The sequence below is a fragment of the Crocodylus siamensis genome, chromosome 3 (genome assembly GCF_052110815.1).
Source record: "Crocodylus siamensis isolate JL-2025a chromosome 3, ASM5211081v1, whole genome shotgun sequence".
Taxonomy (NCBI): domain Eukaryota; kingdom Metazoa; phylum Chordata; order Crocodylia; family Crocodylidae; genus Crocodylus; species Crocodylus siamensis.
This window is the reverse complement of record NC_143397.1, coordinates 3,500,960-3,524,151: the sequence shown is the minus strand read 5'-3', so window position 1 is coordinate 3,524,151 and position 23,192 is coordinate 3,500,960. Positions and strand designations below refer to the sequence as shown.

The following is a 23,192-nucleotide window of genomic DNA, read 5'->3' as shown; positions in this document are numbered from 1 at the left end:
GTTGCGAATTCGGGAGGCGAAGCCTGCCACCAGAAGCTGGGGTGCAAAGCCCCGTTGGGGAGGCGTTTTGGCAGCAGGGGTGAGCGATCGCTGCGTTAATCCCTATGGCCCTCCATGGCCGGAGGTGGGTCTAGATGAAGCTGGTAAGGAGCCCTGCAGTCCAGATCTAGACTGGGGGGTGCAAACCAGTTTGACACCCTTACTCTATACAAATCAAGCCCTCTTGGGTGCAGACACGGCCTTGGGCACACAGACCCAGGCCTCCAAAATCTGGTAAGCAGCACCCAGAAGTTGATGATTTGCAGGGAAATGGCCCCTGAGTCTGGGATCCCTGTCCCCTTTCTGCTGACGTGCAGAGGAAAGAAGCCGATCCGGCGCTCTGAAGCAGTCCGGCCAGTGAATGACCGGGACACCAAGGCTGGGAGAGGCTGGGAGCCGGAGACTCACTTCCAAGCACGCCGAGGTCTTTGAAAAGCAAGTTAGACAGGAGCCCAGCCAGCTACAGCGCCAACCCTCCCAGGAGACAGCAGCAGGGCTGCGGGGACAAGCACCCCTCCCGGGGAAGCACGGAGAGAAGACTGGTGTGTGAAAGTGTCTTTTATTCCAAACAGAGCGGTTTGAAGCACGGTAACAGCGTTGATTGTATGACCCCATTGATACTAAAAAAAAAATTTAAAAAAAACACGCAAAAAAAATCAACTTTAAACAAAAAGCCAAGGTTTCCCTCCAGATTTGGTTAGAGTTAGCAACATCCATCTGGAACAAGGCAGTCTCGGGATGGAGGGGTGAGGAAAATTGGGCTCTGGAAGTACAGGGCTCTGTGCAGGTCCTTCCCTTACAGTCTGCTCTGCCTGTTAATACCCCAGTTCGGCAGCCAGCCTGCCAGCAGACAGGCACACGTGGCTGGCACCGCCGAGCCATCTGTCCCTGTAACCACAAATACTGATGCTCTTTTCCCAGCAGCCCGTCTGCCTGTGGTGCTTAACCTGGTCAAGCAAACCTTCCCTTGGGGTGTAAATCAGCAGGAGTTTGGGGTGATTTTTCTGGACTGTCCCAGCATTATGGTAATGCAGAAACATGGCCATGCTTAGCTAACCACAGGAACCATATCCATGCCTAAACCTCTGTCGGATCTGGGCTGTGGAGCATTCTCTGGGCAACACTATAAAAGTTTATCTGCCACGCGCTGGGTCCGAGCCAGGTCGCTCGTGCCCGTCTCCAGAGAGCACAGGCTGAAAGGGAGAGAGACCTGGGCACTCATGAGCAAATTAGACTTGTTTGCATCACTTGGACTCCACTGGGGAGCTACCCAATATTCACGACAAGGGAGCTAGGAGCAGTGCCCATCTCCCTTGCAGTGCCTGCGATGGCAAAGGGAGTGCACCCTGACCCCAGGAGAGAGAGCGACCTTCCACCTGCCGCTCCTGAACACGGGTCTTTTCTGTTCAAACGTCAGGAGACTCCCCCCCGCAGTGCTCTGTAGTGCAGGATGGGTCATTAGGCTCAGTCTCCTAATACTTGAAAGAATAAAAGTGGGGGAGAAAACAACTAGTTTCTCTATGGAGCTGCTGTGCATGTTCCAAAGACAGTAGCTAAAAGGGCCTGAAGGCCTTGGACTGGAAATCTTGGTGTAAAAGTCACCTCCGGCCTGATCTAGCACCACAAGACCGGCTACTAAGACGGGGAGTGTCCACACTCAACACCGCCGTGCAAAACTCTGCCTCCGCCTAAGGGAGGAAGCTTCGGCGAAAGCCCGGCAGACAGCAGAAGGCACATGCAGACTCCCGTGCTTCTGCCAGCTGCCGCGATCCTCCTCCCACACTGGGGCACGGAGGCTGCAGGCTGCGGACAGAAGCCCTGAGTGTGCACACAAACACACTGGCCATCTGACGGTGGCCAGGACTGCCCGTTACACAGACAAGGCCGAAAACCTAGTAGTCACCGCTCATGAGACTCTTCCCACTGCGTTGTGGCAGATGGACAGGCATTGTTAGACTTCCCTTTGTTCTCCTGAAGGTCTGTATAAATGATAACTGTGCACAATGGAGTAGGGAAGGAATTAAGAGTTAGAGAAGCGGGTGAAAACAACACTAAACTTATCAGCGTCTGACTTGCAACCCTGAATCGACCCAACAGCCTTCGAAGGGAGTCACACGTGCATCACGTCCAACCGTGGCTCTGCGGGACCAGGTGCGAGGGTGCTGGCTTTAGAGCCGGGTGTTGCAAAAGGCGCATCCAATCCACCCCACTCCATCTGTGTGTGTGTGTTTAGTGAACTCAACCCTGTTTGGGGCGCTGCCAGCCAAGAAGAAACGATGGCTCTTCGTCCTTCTTTAACGCTGCGACAGAATTCACGTCACGGGCCACGCTAACAGCAGACGCGCGCAGTTGGGTAGGAATCATCTCCAACGGGCCGATGTGCTCTAGGGCAGAACAGGGAGGTGAAAATCAAGGCAATGGGCCCAACAATCACGTCCTAAGGGGGCTGCTCAGCCCCGTTAAGGAGCCGAGCCATTTCTGTATTGTTCGTGGTGTCTGGAGGAGACGACCAGTGAAATGAATTCTGCGTGGCAATGCCAAGGCTAGACACAACCAGGGTTAAGAGGCTCTTCCAAAGCTTGGGTCTGACATAACGGATGTCACTGGTTCGTGGCCTGTGACATCTTCAGTGATTTCCCCTGCAACTTCCTAGCAGCTAGAGTTGAATTCTCATGAGTGCAATGGCATTTAGAAAAATAAAGGGGCTCTATAAAGTGTACTGATTCATAAAAAGGTTTCGTTAAATGAAGAGCAGTAATTTAAACTTTCAGTAACAGAGCTCTTTCTTTCCAGGGCGAGGGGAGAAGGATAAGGGCAGGTCCAAGGGGAAGGCGGAGGTATTCAACCTGCGACGAGTCGTCGGGCCAGTTTGTCGCCCGGATCTTCCCCACGGTGCCCAAAGAGGCGTACAGGTCTCTTTGGCACAGCCAGTAGGATCTGGCATCACCAGCTTCACATCTTTTAGCTCATCCACACTTCCTGGCCAACCCACACAACTGAGATGCAGCTGTAAACTGAGCTGGAGTTTCAGTCGGTCTTTATATCAGGGTGTTTTAGCTTGTGGTTCATTCAGGTATCCAGTGATGCTGGGTTGTGCTTTCGGACTCCAGCCCCATCGGAGGAGTCGTGTATAGAGTGAGACCTTCAGTGTCTGACTCTTCTGACCTTTCTATTGACCCGGTGGCACTTTCCAGCTGTCCAGAAGAAACGGAAAGTGTGCCCCAGCCCCAAAACCCCTCTTCACCCCGCCGCTTCCTCCTGCCCTCCAGCTTTTCTGCACTGGTGACAACCGTCACGTTGTTGTTTCAGTCACACTCACAGTCGGTAAAAGGAGTCGCGTCCCCACCAGTGCGGCCCAGGCCCTCTGCAAACGCGGCACGCATCTCCAGCAGCTAGCGCCCGGGGAGTCACGATGCCAGGCTGTAGTCAACGAAAAGGGAAGGGAAGAGATATTTTACATCCAGTGGTAGCTCTTTGCACCTTATACAGAGACCCTAAAACTTGCGACCAGGATCTCGGTGCTTCAGCTGAGCCAGGACTCTGTGGCCAAGGCTCATTCTTCTCGACGACTCCCAAGACGAATGGGAATAAACCATTCAACAAGCCTAGGTTGATCAGGAGATGGACTGAGGGGTACCTTTGAGGTGTCGCTTCAGCATATTCTCAGAGTCTGAAACGGACAGTCGTGGACACAGATGGAAACAGGCAACGTTCGAATTTTTCTGCAATAAATTGCTAGCGGAGGCCTTGCTCTGTGCTCCTTACACATCTGAATCTGAGACAGACGCACTGAGCACGTGGCCAAAGCCAATCTCCTCTCTTCTGCGGCCAGCTCTCGGCCCCCATCCTGGTGGACCCGGCCGGTGCGCAGGACGCCAAGACGATGGGCCGTGGGGCTCTGCGTTTCACTACGGGGTAAACGGGAGGTGTTGCAAAGCTGAGTGGTTCAGTCGCGACCATGTTCCTTCGAATATCAGACCTTCCCTTGAATTTAAGATGCACCACAATCTGCTGACCCTCAGCTTACGAAAAGAAACCCCAGGCAATAAAGAAAGAGGCCGTTTCCTAGATACAGCCTCTGCGTGGTGCATAGGACAGCTTTTTCCTTCTTTTGTTTTTTTTAACTCAGTTTTAGACACAGGTTGTCAAATATCTCATTTTAAAAGAGTGGCTTTCTATTAAAAAAAAGAGTGACTTTCTATTCAAAGGAATCCACAAGGTCATTTTGAAGGCTCTAGAAATACTTAGCATCCATCCACCGATTCACTTCATTTAGGGTCTCTTGAGGGTCAGGCTCTTTCGAAATATCTGGGATAAGGGAGCAGGCATTTTCGATACAAGTGTGATATTCCCTAACTCATTCCTGAGACATTCCTGGTATATTAGCTTAATTTTACTGTGTGTGAGAACTTTTCCTTGCAAACTATAGGAAATGCCTGATGACTGGCACAGCACTTTGGGGCACACATCCATTTTCTGTCCCTGCTGGTAGCCTGGTTGCCAGCAAAAATGACGGTGGGAGCTCTTTGCTGCTCTCTCAAACACAGCAGGCTCTAGCAAAGTTGCACGTGCACCTCTGCACTGTTTTCCATCAGGCCATTCCTCTGTCAGCAACTGGGCTACAAGCACACCTTTAAAAAAGGGGGGAAGAAACCTCCTCACTCCCAAACCCCTGCACGTTAACACCGCAGTCCTTTTTGCTTCCTTACAAAAATAGGATACACGTTATAAATGTCCTCACTCTATGAAGAGCAACATTTGCAGCAGAGTCACGCAAGCGAAAAAGCCTGACAGCAGGTGCTAGCAACCGGCTGGGATGGAACAACGTGGCTCCCGTTATGTGCAGTCTGGACAGTTAAAATACCTGCAGGTAAGTCGGGTATCCTGGGCCTGCCTGGTACCCGAGAGAAGGGGGAATATATAGAGCATTTGTCAGTCAAGTCCAACACTGGACTAAGCAAAAAATATAGCTAGCTTTATCCTCTTTAAAAAAAGAAAAAGTCATTTGCCACATTATAAAACTTAAGGCTGGCTGTGCCGTAGCAATCCTCCCAGGCTCGATGTATCCCCCTTCCCCTTTAAAGTTGTCCTTACCCCTGGGACCGGGGCTATCTCTATGGCACTTGCACCAAATCCAAAGGCTGCGCTTCCCGAGCATCAAACTTCCTGGCATCTGCCCTGGATTTGGGCAGGGGCAGCGAGCTGAGAGATGACAAACCCCAGTATGGGATCCCTGCTTCATCTTGAAGCGTGCAGCCTTTTAGAAAGACGGAGACTATGGGGCTTTCCCCCAAAGATGAGGGAGGTGTATGGGCGCGCTGCACATTTCCAAATGGAGAACAAGTGAAGCCACCGCAACCAGCCATAAGATACATTCACCTCCTGAACCGCTACCGAACTGAGGTCTTGGCTTCCTGCACATGTCGAAGGACACGGTTATCTTTCTTCTGCATTGATCACGAGATATTTAAGGAAACTGTCAACCCAAATTAGAACTTGTCCCACTGATTAAAAAAATACTCAAGGCAGGTCCAACTCATTTCTCCATTCCCAAACTTCCTCTCCACATCGCTTCCCTCCCCACTCCAAATAAAGTGTGCAATTAGAATTATTATTGGTTCAAAATCCTAAGGTAAGGCATGGTTATCCCGAAGTTGGAAGCCGATGGGGGAGCCCGTTAAGACACCCAGAGGAAATAAGCAACTTCATCCAGGTCGACGGGATAGTCTGTCAGCAGGACCGGGGTCTTCTCAAACAGCTCCCCTTTGTAACTGCGCCATTTCCCGGCGGGCAGGTACACGTCGCGCTCTTGTTTGCCCAGCTCCAGCACGGGGGCCACCATGAGCGTGTCCCCGATGAGGAACTGGGAGTCAATTTTGTGGGCAGATTCGTCGCTGGGGGAAATCCACCAGATGGGCCGTATGATGGGGTCCCCCGTGTCCGTGATCTCCCCGGCCAGCTCCAGCAGGAGAGGGGCGACCAGGGACTCGTGCAGCTCCATGAACCTCTGCGCAATCTCGATCACCTCCTTGTCGTAGAGCCAGGGCGGGATGGAGAACTGCATGGAGGGCATGAAGGCCGACAGCTCCAGCCAGCGGATGTACAGCTCCCGGTCGGGGATTTCAACAGCTCCTTCTGTCTTGTTCGGGAAGAAGTTCCCCCCGATCATGTCCGCCGAAATGAAAGGATAACCCAGCATGCTGATGGTGAGCACGGTCGGGATCAGGGACTTGAGGCCGAGCTCGTAGCCCCACACCGAGTCGCGGTCGATGATGCGGAAGAAGCACGATATGTTCTGGGACTGGTAGCCGACCCGAACCTCGGCCAGCTCGTAGAAGGGGATGGCCATTTCGGTGTACCGGCGGGACCAGATGCTGGGGTCCGACAAGGGCCGGAAGGTGCTGAACTGCTTCGGGAGGTAGCTCGTCTCTCCGGCGTCGAACTTGAAGGACGAGATGCCGTACTTTGAGCGCAGCTGCCTCAGGTGGCTCTGAAACCACTCCCGGGCCGCCGGGTTGGTGAAGTCCAGGATGGCCCCGATGCCGTTCCACCACTCCACCATCGCGGGGAGCCTCCCCGTCGGCTCCTTGATGAACAGCTGCCGCTCTATCCCCACGCCAAAATTGGAGGAGTTGTAGTTGATGAAGGGATGAGTCCACAGGGTCACTTTAAACCCCTCTTCTTTTAGTTTCTTGAACATTTCCGTCACGTTGGGGAATTTCTGAGGATCAAAGTCAAAGTCACCATAAGCCTGCGTGTAGGTGTCATCGATTTCAATGTGGCTGCAATTAAAACGGTACTTCTTAATCTTCTCTGCAAAGCGCAGGAGCTTGTCCTGGTCGATGTCATTTTTGTAGAGGGCCCAGGTGGACCAGATCGGGTAGCGGAAGGCGTTTTCCGACGGGATCTTGGACGGCTTGTTGAAATACCGCCGCACCATGTACTTGTGAATGGAGGTCACGTCGGAGCCGACGCACACCCTGTAGCTCAGCTCCGGGAAAGGCTGCTGCCCCAGGGGGGGCTTGTAGGGGGAATCCTTGTAGCGGGCCTGGAAGAAAAGGGACCGCTCGGTGGCGTTGAACCCGAGGTGGAAGGGCACCGAGTCGTTGATCTTGATGGCGGCCGCTTTCGAGGACAGCCAGTACCGCTCCAGGATGCCCCCGAAGCTGTCCCGGAAGGAGTACACGTCGCTCGTCACGAAGGGCGCGGGCTCCTGGTACCCCGGGAGCCGGATGGGCCAGTGCTGCACGCTCATCTCGCAGCCCCCGTACCAGTGCGCGTCCTCCCAGAACATGGTGTGCTCCACCGCCGTGTCCGCCACGAACTCCTCCCAGCGCACACGGTAGCACATCACCGTGTCCTTGTGCTTGACCGTCTGGATGAAGAAGTTCAGCTTGCCCTTGTCCGACCGGGTGCAGGTTAAGATCTCCCCTTCCTTGGAGCAGGACTCCAGGTCGAGGGTGCCCGACTGGAAGGCCAGTCTGAAGACCACCTCCCCGTCCTGGTTCTTGATGATGAACCCGTCCTTCCTCAAGTCCATCAGCTCCGTCTTCAGCTGCTCCGCCTTCCTGAGCGACGCCGTGTAATAGCACCACGCCACCACCGCCGCAATGAGCAACAGGAGCCCTACGGTTATCGTCCCAATCATGGGCCTCAGCTCCTTGGACGGCTTCTGTTTGATGGGGGTGATGTTTTCGGGTAGGAACGTATACATGACTTATCCTTTCTGTACAGCGTCTTCCTAAATGACAAGACAACGGGCTTTCTGCCAAGCCCTGCTCTGTAGATCTTGTGGATGGGAAAGGGCTTGTTTCTGACAGTGGGATGCCTTGCTGGATCTCCGGGTAAGTGGGTTAGGAAGCCAGCGGTTCTTCCCACTCCAAATCCGTTCAATCCTCAGTGTCTGAAATAGAAAGGAGGAGGACATTTAAGCACTGCTCAGGTGGGTCTGTATCAATCACGGTCATTGCCAAGGTCCAGCCAAGCACTTGGCCCCAGCGTTTTGGTGCAGACGCTGAGAAGGAGAGGCTGAGCTCGTAATGGAAACCCAACCCCAACCAAGAATCAGCATTTATAGGACCCATGTGACACATGGATGAAAAGGACCAGATCTGTCCCAAAGAAGGCAGTGGGTCATGCAGATATACCCTAAATCAATTCATCAGAGCACATGAAAGAGCACCAGTCTATTTATGTTTGTGAGGGTTTTTTTCCAGCACCCAGACTACTATATTTTACCCCCTCTGGGATTTAGGGGTTAACTTGCAACAGATGCTTTGGATGTCTGGAGCGAAGGGGTACTCTACCCCTGCACTTGGCATCAGCACAAGCCTCTCTCTGCTGCCCGCAGACCTGCCTTGGACTGAGCGGCTTGTTATCCTAGCTGTCACATTTTATGGACTACTTGGGGCCTTTACGGCTAAGTGCAAATGAACAGACATGCATGGGTGAAAGCTGATCGCTTGCTAATGAGTAGGCAGATCTGTACGGTTTGTTCACAAAACCCACGGTCAGTAAGCTGTTACATCGTTCCTGGGTGGTGCTAACTGGCAGGGCTATACACAATTGTGTGATGATCTCTAAGCAATGTGGCTTTCTATCTACGGCAGTCTCCACTCTGGATTTAACTCAGATTAGCTGCACTCGCCTTAACTCTTATTGTGCAGGGTGTATTATCACCCTGGGTGATTGTATCTGGACATGTGTATTAGGAGCAGATGAGCTGTGCTAATGCAAGAAACTGTCATCTCAAGGTTAAAGCTCCCCCACTGAAGACTGAGGACGGTGGGTGCGGATAGGGTCCTGCCTATCACTTGCAATCACTATGCAGTCAAGATAAACCCTGGAAGTATAGCTTAAGGGAAACTTATTCCACCTTGAGCCATCATGACAGATGCACAAGAAGGAAGAGAAATGCCGCTCTGCCGTGGACAAATGTCCAGTCGCTCAGGGCGGAGAGGGGGAGAGGACGGGGATTGCAGAAAATAACTGGTTCAGAGCTTTTAAAGGCTTTTCCTCTTGGGCACCTGAGCTCCAGTTCGTGCAGGTCCTGCCTCTGCTCCGCTCCAGCTGGTTATAGTCTGAGCAGAGGCAGCCAAGTGCAGGTTGTTATAATCCTGCTCTCTGATGCAGAGATGCCAAGATCCTCGTGGATCCTGCCTGGCTGCCAGCTTGGTCTGCCCGGCCAAGCGCAGCTCGGGGGGAAAAGGAAAGGACACGCCAAGCAATTAGAGAGAAGGCCGGAGCCCGCGAACAGCAGAGCCGGGAAGGAGAGCTGCAAACAGGCAACCGGAGGGAGAGGCCTGGGGGCGGGCAGGGGGACCGGCCATCGGGTACCATCAAGTTATCTGTCCACGGCCAAACACAAGCCCAGGTATTTCTCAACCTCAGTCTCACTGGCCCTTGGTAAATCTCAGCTGAAGAGACTTCATTTTTGTGAGGAAAAGAGCAGGGCAATGGGCTTTCCTTCCAAGGGATAGTTTGATTCAAGAAAAGAGGCTGCTTTCCTAAAATCTGTGCTTAGAAGAAAGATCTGACGTGGAAAATAATGAAACGTTTGGTTTTCTTCCTCAAGGAAACTGAATTTCCCCACGTTACTTTTGCACTACTTCAAAACAGAGTGCATCCCCTATTGAAAAAATGCGATCAGACGGGATCTCGCTCCCCGTCACATTCCCCATGACATAGTCCCATGTCCCCGAGCCCCGATGGGATAGATGGTGGCTGGAAGGCCTTCCACGACTGTCTTATTTGGGGGTCTGAAGATGGCTGATGAGGTTGATCTGGGATTGACAGACTTTGCTCCAACTCAGGCACTTGCTTTCATGCGGGGTCGGTGGCTCTGGACTCTTGATTAATGGAAATAAGCCAGGCCAGCAGCTCCCAAATGGTGGTCTGCAGATGACTGGTGATCCATCTGGCCACGGCAAGTGGATCACAGCCACTCTGTAGACTGCATCTCTACAGACCTTCCTCTCTTCCTGTGCAATCAAAAGTCTTGTGCTAAGTGGCATTCAGCTCGGTAAGACACTTAAAAGCTGCCAGAGGCCTAAAATGTGCGAGAAACCCTGAGCCGCGGGAATACAACCATCCCCGGGGGGGAAGGCAGGCGCAGCAGGTGTCCTGGGTTACAGCGTCTGCCGGGTCCCTCGTGCTTTAGAAGAGAAAACGCAGCTTACAAGTTGAGCAGGGAGCCGGGAGTCAGGACTTCTGGCTCCTATTTCCAGCTCTGTTGCTCACCTGCTGGACAGCTTTGGAGCCTGGCCTGGGTGCAAGGCACTTCTGCTTCCTGCACCTGAGCATCTCCTCCTCTAAAACAGGATGAATGAACTCTCTCATCTCACAGGAGCAGATGGACAGTCGGGAAACAGGGCACAGAGCCTGGCCGCAGAGGACCAGGGCTCCTCCGGAGACGTGCTCTGCAACCAGCAGTCCTGCATGCCTGGCCTGAATGTGGTGGGATGGCTGCACAGAGCTTACAGGCCATCCTCAAGGCCAAGCCTGACCGAGCCTGAGGATCAAAGCCTGCAGGGTGCTTCCAGCTGCTCCAAGGTTTGAAAAGCAAAGGCTTGATAGACTGTACCCCTCTCCAGGGTGCTCTTCACCCCAGCACCAGAGCACCTTGTGATTCCTGTGAAGCAGGAAAGTTTTAGCTTTGTTTACAAATGGGAAGATGAAGCACGGGGTAGACTAAACGCCATGCCCAGGGCCACACAGGGAGCCTGTGGCAGAGCAACAAGAGGGAAACAGTGGACCTGGGACCTGAAGGGAACACGAGGGCTGACACAGCCCTTTCCTCCCTCCACCACAAGGTCCTTACCTTCCTGGCCTCCTAGTAGGTTTAAATGGGATTAGAGTAGAATTAAAGGCTGATTACACTGAATGGGCGATAGGTTTAATTGAGCGATAGGCCCCCCAGAGCCCCGGCTTCCTCCACGTATGGGCCTGAGGCGGGGGGAAAGGGCAGCTGGATCACCTTTAAGCCTTCAGGTACCAGGAGGCCTAAAGCCCGGCACGCCTGCAAATGAGCCTCATGGAGCCGCACCCTTGTCCAAGGTAGGATGGAGCCTGGGGAGCGCTGCAGGGATTTCTCTCTCCTCTCTGAAGCAAGCATTGCCCTGAGTTGAAAGTAAAACTGAGACAGGACCATCCTCACGGTTTGGTGCTCCTCCAGGCAGGCATGTCACAGCCAAGCGTGACACGAGTGTCCCTGAGCACCCAGGACATCCCTGCTCCAACTTGCAGGAGCGCTGGGGCTCATGTAAGGGCACGCATTTTGCTGGGTGCCTTTGGACAGTTAATTGTAGGCAAAGTGGCTCTAGAGAGAACAGGGTGCGAGGCAGTGCCCTTGCAAACAGGCAGGCACGCTGCAGTGCAAGGGGCTTGGGATGACTGAGCCCTGGATAGTGCACAGATGAAACAGGGGGCACGGCAGTGAGATGGGTGCATGGGTGAGCACCCTCCCCCTTGCTTTCAGCATCTTGCTTCTGGTGGAGCAGACGTGGGTTTTGTAGTTCATCTGACAGGCAAGGCAGGCGAAGGAGTGTTGGGGTGAGGGAGATCGCGGGGGGGAGGAGGGTTGAAAGGAGCGGGGAAGAACCTTGGACAAAAGCAAGAGTTTCTGATGCAGGGGGCTGACAAGGGTGGTTGTGCCTGGGGAAAATCGTGGAAGACATGAAGTTATAACCGAGGCATCGGCATCTCTATTTACAGACAGGGCGGGAACTTCCTGGTACCGTTCCTACACAACCTGCAGTGGAGGTAGAGCGGCTGCCTTGAGATCTGGGATTGCTACACGGGCCTCAGGGCTGTTGCTGCCTCCCAGCTGCTGTTGAAATGCAGCCAGCTCTGGGCAGGGATCACACTGTTTCCACCAGGGAACGCTTTGCTTTTGCTCATTATTTTCCCTGAATCTAAAACAAAACAAAAACACCCTCCCCTCCCGCGGTTGCAGAGTCAGCACTCGCCCTTTGCAGTCGGAAACAAAAGCTCCACCAGCTGCGAAGGCCCCATCACCGTCTAGGTAAAACTTTAGCGCTGCGTCGGGCACTGACGATTTCTCCCTCTGCCGTGATGAGACCTGGGCTCACAGCAGCTGTGAATAATGGGCTACTGAAGATGGAGAGGTGTCAACAGGTTTTTTAGAGCTCAGGTTATAAACATAATCCCATTTACAAATGAACGTCAAGGGCCAGGAGGCAGAGAGAGGACTTAGGGTTTGGGTAAGCAAATGCAAATACAATGGGTAAGAAAATGCAAATTTAAGCTGTATGAAAATGCAGATGCAAGTATGTGCAACTCAAGCTGGGTGTAACCATGTCTGGGAAGAGACCCCTTTCATCCTAATGAGTCACGTTAAATAAGCCCCGGGAACCCCCATCAAGAATCAGAGCCTCGGGGTGCTAGGGGCGCTGTATCGTAACCAAGCCAAAAGTCCCAGCTCCAACCCACTCGGGCCGCACGGACGCCATTCACCTCAGGGCGGGTGGAGGTGGCAGTCGGATGAACAGCAGAGGGGAAAGCTTTGTTCTGGAGTCAGGGAAAGCGATATTCTACGCCAGCCTTGAGCGAGGACAGCTTGCCTGGGTCTGATCATGCTCTCAACCTGGCTCTCAGCCTGAAAGCTCTGGGATGCCAGCAACAAATGGGAGAAAAAGAAAACAGCTCCCAGAGCCAGAGAGCTTTATGCGAAGTTTCCTGCGATCCAGAAGCAGGAGGAAGAAGTGGGGTGGGGTTCGACTTCTGGCCCGTCTCAGAATAGCAGAGCTCTGTGTCATTTGCTCCACGGGCTTCTCTTTGCTTGTGGAAGAAAACGATGCTTGCAGTAGCCACGGCGGGGGAGAAGCTGTGTGACAAGCCCTTGCCCACACTTCCCAAATTAGCTTCCCAGAGATTTGCTGCCATCAGCAAGTGCAGGAAAGCAAAACAAACAAGCAAAGCCACCCCCGGGCAAGCTTACTGCTGAGGCCTGGCTCAGCTAGGGGAGCTTTAGCCTCCAGGAGAGGAAAGGAGGGGACTTTTCTAACACACGCTGGCCATGTCTACACATGCATTTACGCTTGCTTAAATTCACTGCGCAGTAAATTACTGTGGGAATAGGCCGGCATCTACACGTGCAGGTGTTAAAGCACATTAATGCTGTGTGTGAACTGATTTGGGACACAAGTTAGTCCCAAGTCAGTCCCCACACACAGTGTTACTGCGCAGTAAGACATCTACATGTGCATTACTGCAGTAACTAATTAGGCGTAAATTTGATACAGGCATAACGCAGGTAGCAAATTTACGATCAAGTCAGCATAAGTCGCCAAATTTACTGCACAGTACAGGCATGCACGTGTAGACGTGTGCCCGTACTATGCAGTAGTTTCAATTCCTGTGCAGTCAATGTGCGCGTGTAGACACGCCTGCAGTCACACAAGCCCTGGAGAGTCGGGGACCGTCAGAGCAAGATCGGAACTGGAGTCCAAGCAGCCAGCCCTTGCAGCAGGGGTACAGAGCACGGCAGCCAGAAGTCCCCATCTCCGCCATCCTTGTACACCCCGTCCTGCAGCGAAACTCCCCGTTCTGGCATATAGCAAATCAGGGACTCTCGTGTGCAACCCCAAGGACCTGGGTCACCCTGACTCATGCAGGTGGTTGCTTCTGTCTCCTCTGTTCTTTGCCTGGGGCATGTGCATGGTTTCTTTTCCATAGGATGCTTTGGCTGTGGGTGCAAGAGGGACCATGCTATGGACGTCTTTGGAGAAAGGGACAAACACAGGAGATGCAGCACTTCAGAGAGGCTTCTCTCTATGAGAAATACAGGACTGGAAGGGGCCACTGCATCTGATGCTGGGCTGTCTCTCCACTGGGTTTTATCACTAGTTTCCCAGGGAGCTAAGGCAGGCTGCAGCCAAGCACTTTTGGCAGCCTGGAGTCAGACTCTGGGCTTTTTGAGTGTCTTGGCTTTTGTATGCAAGAGGCAGAGGCCTCTCCATCACTCTGGAAGGACACCAACAGGAACACTCTCGCCCCCGAACACGGAAGAGCCTGGCTTCCCTTTTTTTAGCAGCGCTGGCTACACTGAGTAAGGGCAACTGTTTGTATGGAGTAAGATGATGTGGCCCTAGTGAACCAGCATCACGTGCTGCCATGCATGAAACATAAATCATAGGAAAACAGGGCTGGAAGAGACCTCCCCCACCCAGCCCAAACATGTATGCAGGAAGGAAGTGGGTAAAGGGAACTGCGCTGCAGACACTCCCGCCCCAAGCAGCTCCCCTGGCCCCAGAGTTGTACAAGAAAGACAAATAGGAAGGACACTTGAACTCCCCGGAGGCCTGGAGACCTGCAGAGTAGCCACCCAAAGATTTGGCCAAAGGCTGCTCAGAGACGCCCTTGCAGCTTGGACTGGACTTTCTCAGCCAGGTGCTGGGCTGTCTGCTCCAACCCATCCCCTCCGCTTCTCCACCTCCCCTACGCTCCACCCTGTGCCCCGTCTCCTTTCCTCCCCTCTCCCCCCTTTGTGCCATTTAGCTGATGCCCCCCGAAAACAGCGCTGTGGAGCTCCATGCCATTGGCTACCCCTTCCTATCTGTCATATCCTGTGGCCATACCCTGGGCCTGTCTTTCTATTGGTACGGCAAGCTCTTTCTGGCAGGGATCATCTACTTCTCTGTCTGGACAGCACCTGGCACAGTGGGCGCCCACGCACAGTCAGTCCCTTGGCCAAGCCATCCCTAACTTTCACTAGCCCATGGCTAACATCCCTGGGTAGCAGGATACAGCAGCAAGAGCACACGCTGCGCTCCCCGCCCCCCTCCGTTTTAATTTCCCAGGCTCAAGAGTTATATCAGAGGGGCTTCGAAGTCGCACGCTGCCTGCAAGGCATGAACCCGGGACCGCTGCTGTAGGCACAACCCCGACTAATATGATGAGCAACCTTGGAAACCGATGGGAGCAGCGTCACGGCTTGCTTTGATACTGCCAGAGGCTTTGAAGTGCTGAATCTAGTTTCGGTTCCTTCAAGGGCACGGGCAGCCGTCTATTTTTACCAGCTGGAAGAACAAAATAAAGCCTTCTGGGACATATCAAAGGTGTCCGTTCTGCCCTCGTCTTGGGAACACGTCACTCCGGGGCGACACTTGCACTGGATTCCTTTCACCTGAAGATGATTTTATCCCATTTTTGATATTTTGGGAGTGCAAAATGGTTTGTGCTGCTTCTTTTGAAGCTCACTTGACATGAAAAGTGTAGCGCTGAAATCCAAACCAAATGTTTTGAATGGAAACAAAACCGCACGTTTCAGAGGAACCTCATGCAAATCCCTTCTTCCATTTCATTTCATGAAAGCTGTTGCCTTTCTTCACCCCGATTTACAATGGGAAAAATATCCCAGGGTCATAACATTTTTCTCGGGACAAAATCTCCGTTCTCCGAACAGCTGGAGTCGCACCTCTCTCATTGCTGGGGTCACCTTAGTTTTTATTTGGCAACAGCACTAACCTTGATGCAGCCTGTAATTAGGTCAGGTTAGCTGGCCTTGCCGGGCTGGGTAGGATAAATCAGGTCTCAACTGCTCAGGAGGCAGGCTGCCTTGTGCCGACGAAGCATGCTGCCCAACACGCCACCAGCAAGACGAAAGAGGAATTCCACCCCTTGACCCCAATGAAGCAAGAATTTTGCTTAAGCCGTATACAGCTTCGAGAGGCCATTTAGCAACAGACCTTTACACTCTCAGGTGCCGCGTTTACCCCAGACCTTTCAAAGTCTGGAGCCACGGGACAGAAGAAAGGCTCTGTGCCGCTCATTCGGGTGGGCGTGATCCCCGCCACAAAAGGCCGGCGTGAAACGTATGCAAAGCCGAAGCCCTCCGAAGTGAAGCGCCGGAGTGAATTACACCCACGGGGATCGGGTAACCGGCAGCACTGGATGTGCAGGACGTGTCACTTGAGCACTGAAGCTCAGCCGCCGGCCTGCTCTGCCCGTCGGTTCCCGGTTGTCAGACTTCCCGTCTCCGTACCCGCACCGCCCTGGGGAAAGCAATGAGTGGGGAGTAGTCCCAGGACCTCAGCCCCTTCCACTTGAAAAAGCCCCTTCCACTTGAGCAGCGTCTTTCACAAGAAATAAATATTGGCATGATAAGGCTTGGATGCTGTGGAGAAATGCAACCACTTGGACTAAACCTACGTATCATCCTTGCACCTGGAGATTTAGACCCAGAGGATCCTGGGGGTGAGAGGATCTCATGAATCCTCTAGTTCAACCCCAGTTTCTCAGAGGCACCACCCCTAGGAACTGCTTCCTAGGGACAGCAAGGAGAGCAGGGCAAAGCATGGGATGCCCTCTTGTCCTTACCAAGGTCCCTTTGTGGGTGATGACCCTGTGCATTACAAAAAAGAAGCCAGGCCTTTGCCGGTTGCAATGGCTTTGATGGGGTTGTGCTGCTTTCCGGGCTCCTGGCAGGTGCTTCACGCCTCCTGTCTTAGTGATGCTTTCCAGCGAGAGGCCAGCAAACTGGTTATCCCACCCCGCCGCCATGCACAGATCGCCCCAGCCTTTCCATCACTGCTTGCGTGTGCAGCTCGCCAGAGGCGGGGGCAATACCCAGCAGCTGCGCCAGTCACCACCACCTGCTCTTGGTGACCCCAGCACGCTGGCACCACCTCGCAGGCTGCTAGTGACACCCTAGCACAAGCCACATGGCAAGTACCTTTAAATACCTCCCTGCAAATCCCTGGGTCTCGAGGTCACCCGGCCCCCAGAAATGTAGGTCCGTGTATTTTAAGCAGTTTAAAAATAAGCCCGGCTAAGATTCCACTTCCCGGGGCCGGGCGGCCTCATCTTTCCGATCGCTGATAAGCGGGTGCTCACGTGCTGGCGGACACCCAGGCCAGGCCACGGGCAGCCAGCAGCACCGGAGAGCACGGGGGGAGCAGGGATGGTGGACGGCGCCCGGCACCGTGTACAGCTTTCTCCGGGAGCAGCGGTCAGCTTTGTCTCACAAAACAGCCCATGCCTTTTCAAACAGGCCTCCTCTAGAAACTTCACGCGTCTCTTCCCACCGCAGAAACCTCACTGATGTGAGGCCACCTGCCACCCTGCTCTGTAAAGCACCATCTCCTGGAGTCAAGGGATCCCAGGAGACCTGCGCTTTTCGTTTCTCTAAAGGAGCAAATGCTGCTCCTTCCAGTTATGGAGAGAGGCCTGAAGCGTTGACTCCAGGGCACCTTTAGGGGCCCAAAAATCAGATAGCAAATCAAGAGAACCTCAGAATTAATATCACACCCCCTCCATGAGGTTTTACCCAGTCCTCCGATTTTGAATGCTTGATGCTGGCACTACTGAACATACAGCTGCTTTGGGTATGAGAATAAACACCTTCTGCGGTGTGGGCCAGTTAGCAAACCAGGACAGCCTGCTCTTAAAGACAGCAATGACCCTGCTGTAGACCATCTACATGCATGTCTTGTCTCTGCAAGAGGGGACACTGCTGGATCACACAGGCACAGAGGTGAGGGACAGAAGGGACAGCTACTTTGGGTTGCCATTGCCCACTCCACAGGACACCTGCCCCCACAGAGGGCCATATACACACACACACACACACACACACACACACACACACACAGGCATAACTCAGAGATATTGCTGGTTCGGTTCCAGACCACCGCAATAAAGTGAATATCGCAATAAAGCGAGTCACACGAATTTTTTGGTTTCCCAGTTCATATAAAAGTTATGTTTACACTATACTGTAGTCTATTAAGTGTGCAATAGCATTATGTCTAAAAAAGCAATGTACATACCTTAATTAAAAAATACTTTATTGATAAAAAATGCGAAGTGAGCAAATATTGTTGGAAAACTGGTGCCAATAGACTTGCTCGACGCAGGGTTGCCACAAACCTTCAATTTGTAAAAAACGCAATATCTGCGAGGCGCAATAACGCGAAGCGCAGTAAAACGAGGTATGCCTGTATATACAGTGTGTGTGTGTGTATGTGTGTGTGTGTGAATGGGGAGGGGGAAGACAGGTTATTTTAGGGCTCGTCCCCCATCCCTGTGGGACCAGGCAAGCTTGCAAGAATAGCTGACAGCCAAAGCTCTGCAGCTCTCTGCACAATCCAGGTCTGTCCTAGGGACTGACCTGTGCTCTGTGGTCAAATTCTGCACCCCGGCACAAGCTACTGCAAACAGACATCCCAAGCTGCTTTATATTAGGGTCCTGCTCAAACACCTGATCAGAGAGCTAAGAAAATAAAAGGGAAACAGTCTGGTTGAACCAGAGATAAAGGCGGCTTTATCTATGACCCTAGCACGGTGTTAATGATCCAAAACAAGTTTTAACAAGATGGATTTCCTTTTAACCATGAGTATCAGCTGCTGTGCTGCCAACTCTCCAGCTTTTCACAGCATTGCTTAGTTTTCAGAGCCATCCATCTCCTGGGGCACTGTTATCATATGAAAAATCCCATTTTATTAAAGGAGTAAGTGTCTTGCCTTACTCATTGTGGAGGGGGGACAAGACCCTGGAAAATGTGAATCCTAAAGGCTGAAGAAAAAGAAAGCAAAGCACCTGCAACTGTGAGAGCTGCGTCCCTCCAATTAAGAGCACTTGTGGAGGCTCGGGGTTGGCAAGTTTGCACTGCTGAATTTTTCTACCTCATTTCTGCCCGTGTAAGCCAGTGGATCTCAACTCAAGGCACCTCTCACTAGACTCCAGACAGCCCCTCGGAAAATGCCAGCTCCGTTTTCACTCGCTTTTTTGAGCGCAGATAAATACGAGAGCAATACTTGTGTTGAAAAAGAACGCAGATAGATCACAACAGGTCAGAACGACTTTAACATGCTGCATTCCTGTAGGGAGTCTCTGGGTTTATCGTGCGAATCGTGTCTGTGCACCCTTGAAAGGATCTCAAGGCACCCTGATTAAGGATCACTTGTGTAAATATTTAATCACGGAAAATGAAAGTTGGAAGGGAGCTCAGGAGGTCACATCTAGTCCGATCCCTGAACCAAGCAGGACCAGCCCCAACTACATCATCCCAGCCAAGGCTTTGTCTACCCGGGGCTTCAAAACCTCCAAGGATGGAGACTCTCCCACTGCTCTGGGGAGCCTGCTCCAGTGCTTCACCACCCTCCTCCCGAGAAAGTTTTCCCTTCTATCTAAACAGTTGAATTTGCCTTTTTTAATGTCCACAGCTGGGGAATTTCACCTGCTGCTTTTTGCTCCCTGCCTTAGTAGGACAATGCTACCTTAGAGGCCCTGTAATGGGGTGGGGCCGGCCAGCCCTGTTCACTTAATGCTGATTGCTGCACCCAGCATGGGCTGCATGCTGGAGAGAGGAAGCCCAGCAGCTGGAGGGAGGGAAGGCAGCTTCTGTGAGGAGTAAGTCTCCTGGTAGACTGGGAATAGTGGCCTGCTGGAGACTCCCTGGGGCCTGGCTGCCTTGGGGAAGGGACAGGAGAGGAGAGGAAGCTGCTGCCGGGCACGCACTGGGCTCCTGGATGCTCTGGGGTTGCAGGAAAGGAGCAGCAAGGAGTCAGAGCAGAGGGAGAGCCTGGGTTCACTTCCCTGCTGAAGGGATCTCAGAGACCGGGAGGCTGCTGGGGGCTGCTCTGAGTGGGGGGAGGCGGCGGAGACCCCCTGGGAGTGACCAGATGGGGCCCAGGCATCAGTGACGGCAAGGAGGAGACCAAGGCATCTTCCCTGCCCTGCGCGTGCGTGCAGGTGAGTGTTCCCGGCCCAGCCGTGATGGGCAGGCCTCGTAAGGAGCTTTGGCAAAGCCCCACTGACCTGCCAAAGTCCCTTTAAGCCTGTGTCACGGTGAAAACTTACAGCAGCCTGTGTGTCTGTGTGTACACACGTATGTGTGCACTTGCCAATGCTTTTACGCTGGCCAGAGGCCTGCTAGAAACGATGCTATCTGCACAGGACGGTGCTCTTCCTGGTATAACCTGCATCCGGGGAACGGGCGTTGCTATGCCTGGAAGAGCTGTCCGAGTGCCGGTGGCGGAGGGGAACTGGGGCAGCTGTACTGGGCAGCCTGGTCTGGAGCGGACCTAAGGCAAGTTCTGGGTCTGACCAGGGAGAGGTCTCTTCCCCCGCAACCCTGCTCAGCCGTGCAGGGCCTTGCCGAGCTCACGTGAACGTGGCTGGGCTCGTGCTCCAGCAGGACGGGAGCCCAGGTGCCCTCTCACTGCACAACAGGGGAGGGGAAGAGGGCGAAGGCATGACGAAGGACCCACATCTCTGGCACTGGCATTCGGCTTCCTCGAGGTCCCTGTGCTGTTGTGGCTGAACCTAAATCCTCCTTGGGTTGCTGCTTTTTTACTGCTGCACTGCAATATTATTAGGATGCTCACCCCAGAAGCAGCTGCATTTTGAGGGTGAGTGGCAAGAGCCCTGTAAGGCAGCAGTGACCCAAGGCTAAGTGGGCCTGCGGACCACCGCTGTGCTTCTAAATCAGAGTCCTCACGAGAGAGCAGGGGCCTGCTGGAGGCCCCTGGGAGGAAGCGGCGGGAGAAGTTGGCAGGTCTCTGCCCCTGCCCCTGCCCTTTCCCCTTGGTGTTATGCCACGCAACCCAGAGAGCTCAGCGCTCAGTTCCATCTGCCACCCCCGACCAGGGAGCCGGGGCTGGGAGGCTGCAGCCCCAAACCACCCACCTCGTCCCAAAAGGGTCCAGAAGTCCCCAGCACCGCCAGGAAGCCGAGCTCCTGTTCAGGCACCCGATCAGCCGTGCCGGAGAGCTCAGGGCGCCGGGTGCTAATTCTGAAATCTGAGCCCACGAGAGTGTAAGGGAGATGGCGGGAGGCAGCAGAAACCTAAGTGGAGTTTTCCAGCCGGACTCGGGCTGCATTGCTTGCATTTTACTAGCAACTGAGTCACTGAGACGTTCTGGCTGCAGGGGCTGAATAATGGCTTTATGCAACGAGCTGGATCCCCTGGGATGTGAGCACCTGCACCCAGGCTGCTTCTAAAGCCCAGCCGGGGCAGCAATCGGGAGTGGGCCCTAGTGTGAGGAACGCTCCTTCCCCCAGTCCTGTTCCTCCGGGGGCCTGGCTGGGTCTCGGCTTGCGAGCAGAGCGCACCTGCCACCAAGAGAGGGGACGTAGCAGGAGGAAGAAAGCGAGTTTTTCTCATGCTGCCTAACGAGCTGCCTGTGCCCCAGGGGAGCTGGTGCCCTGTGGATAAAGGCAGGAGTGACGAGCCCTAGGCTGGTGACTCTCAACTGGGGTGCCACGGCACGCAGGGGTGCCTGGAGATCCCTGCAAGGGGTGCAGCGCTGTTTGGCGTGCAAACACGATGCACCAGATAAGCCCAGAGGCACCAAGTAGGAATTCATAGTGTTAAAAACCTTGCGGTCTTCTTGAGGTCTGTGCAAGGAAAGAAGTGCTGTACTAGTTCTCTGCAGCCAAAAAACACAAGTGAAAAGCAAGCTAGCATTTTCCATGGGGGCCTCGAGTCTAACAAGGGGTTGCTCCGAGTCTAAAACAAAAACAGAAAAAGGTTGAGAAACCCGGCCCCAGGCCAAGGTACGGCGGTTGCACAATTGTGGTGTATGAAACCTATCTGCCGTTGTTATTGCAAAACAGCTCCGCAGCGCAGGGAGCCGGGCGCAGGCAGGGGCACGTCCCCGGGGTCGGGAGTTTACAACCCAAAGAGCATTGGTGACCGCAGCAGCCGCCGACAAACAAAGCGCTGTGCACGCACGCGGCAGGGGAAACAGGGGTGAGTCTGGGCACCTCGCCGAGCGGACCCCGACGCCCGAGCTGGGCTGGACTCTGTCACGAATGCTTTTATCTCCGGGGCATCTGAGTTTAACTTCCTGCTCGCAGGGTTTTCTAGAGTCGGGTGAACCATCTGCAGGGCGCCAGGCGGGGAATGGAAACCTCCCGGGGAGCAGCGAGCACTCGCGGCTCTTAGGGATAGAGGCCTGCCCCCACGCACACCCCACACCCGCCCGCCACCAGTCCTGCCCCCACGCACACCCGCCCGCCACCAGTCCCGCCCCCACGCACACCCGCCCGCCACCAGTCCCGCCCCCCATACACACCCCACACCTGCCCACCACCAGTCCCGCCCCCCACGCACACCCGCCCCCACGCACACCTGCCCGCCAGTAGTCCCGCCCCCCATACACACCCCACACCCGCCCGCCACCACGCACACCCGCCTGCCAGCAGTCCCGCCCCCACGCACACCCCACACCCGCCCGCCACCACTCCCGCCCCCCATGCACACCTACCCACCACCAGTCCTGCCCCCACGCACACCTGCCTGCCATCAGTCCTGCCCCCCACGCACACCTACCTGCCACCAGTCCTGCCCCCATGCACACCTACCCGCCACCAGTCCCGCCCCCATGCACACCTGCCTGCCATCAGTCCCGCCCCATGTACACCTGCCCGCCACCAGTCCTGCCCCCCACGCACACCCGCCACCAGTCCCGCCCCCATGCACACCTGCCCGCCACCAGTCCCGCCCCCCATACACACCCCACACCCGCCCACCAGTCCCGCCCCCAGTCCCGCCCCCACCACGCCCCCACGCACACCCGCCCCCATGCACACCCCACACCCGCCTGCCACCAGTCCCGCCCCCCACGCACACCCCACACCCGCCCGCCACCAGTCCCGCCCCCCATGCCGCACTCACCCAGCGCACGGCCCACGCCGCACCGAGACCCCGTCCCAGACCACACAGGTGTGCCCCACCTTACACCCACCAGCTGCACCACTCACACCCATGTACCACTCGCACGCGCACCTCTGCACACCCCACCCCCCGCACAGACACATGCGCCAGTCACACCACGCGCCAGGCGAGCACACCACACGTGCACCACACCACACTCACCCCGCCCCCACGTAAACACCCATGGCGCACACACGCACCTGTTGCCATTCATGCACCCCCCCATGCGCACACGCGCGCCACACCTGACACGCGCACATGCACACTCACCGCACCGCACAGGTGCGCGCGCACACGCCGACAGCCCCCCGCCACGCGCGTGCACCCCACACACACTCACCGCTGCGCCGCTCGCTCCTCGCTCGGCCGGGCCGGGGGGGGGGGGGGGGGCGCTGCGGTGCGGGCGCGATGCGCGGTGTCCCGGCCCCGCCCCCGGCCCCGCCCCGCCCCGGCCGAGCGGGCCCGCTCCGG

The 23,192-nt window shown here is 54.8% G+C and overlaps 1 protein-coding gene across 2 annotated transcripts; it reads right to left on the bottom strand.

The window, feature by feature from the left end:
* Positions 1-584: 584 nt before the first annotated feature.
* LOC149867925 (alpha-galactosidase MYORG-like) lies at positions 585-23,110 on the bottom strand. Of its 2 annotated transcripts, none has more exons than XM_090037575.1 (2): positions 23,062-23,110; positions 585-7,942 (listed from the first exon to the last, which is right to left on the bottom strand). In XM_090037575.1, the coding sequence occupies exon 2, from the start codon at positions 7,751-7,753 to the stop codon at positions 5,717-5,719; it is 2,037 nt and encodes a 678-aa protein (XP_089893701.1). In that variant the 5' UTR covers positions 7,754-7,942; positions 23,062-23,110; the 3' UTR covers positions 585-5,716. The 2 variants fall into 2 exon arrangements, with proteins under 2 accessions (XP_089893701.1, XP_089893702.1); XM_090037576.1 differs by lacking the exon at positions 23,062-23,110 and adding an exon at positions 15,526-15,767.
* Between the last annotated feature and the right edge of the window lie 82 nt (positions 23,111-23,192).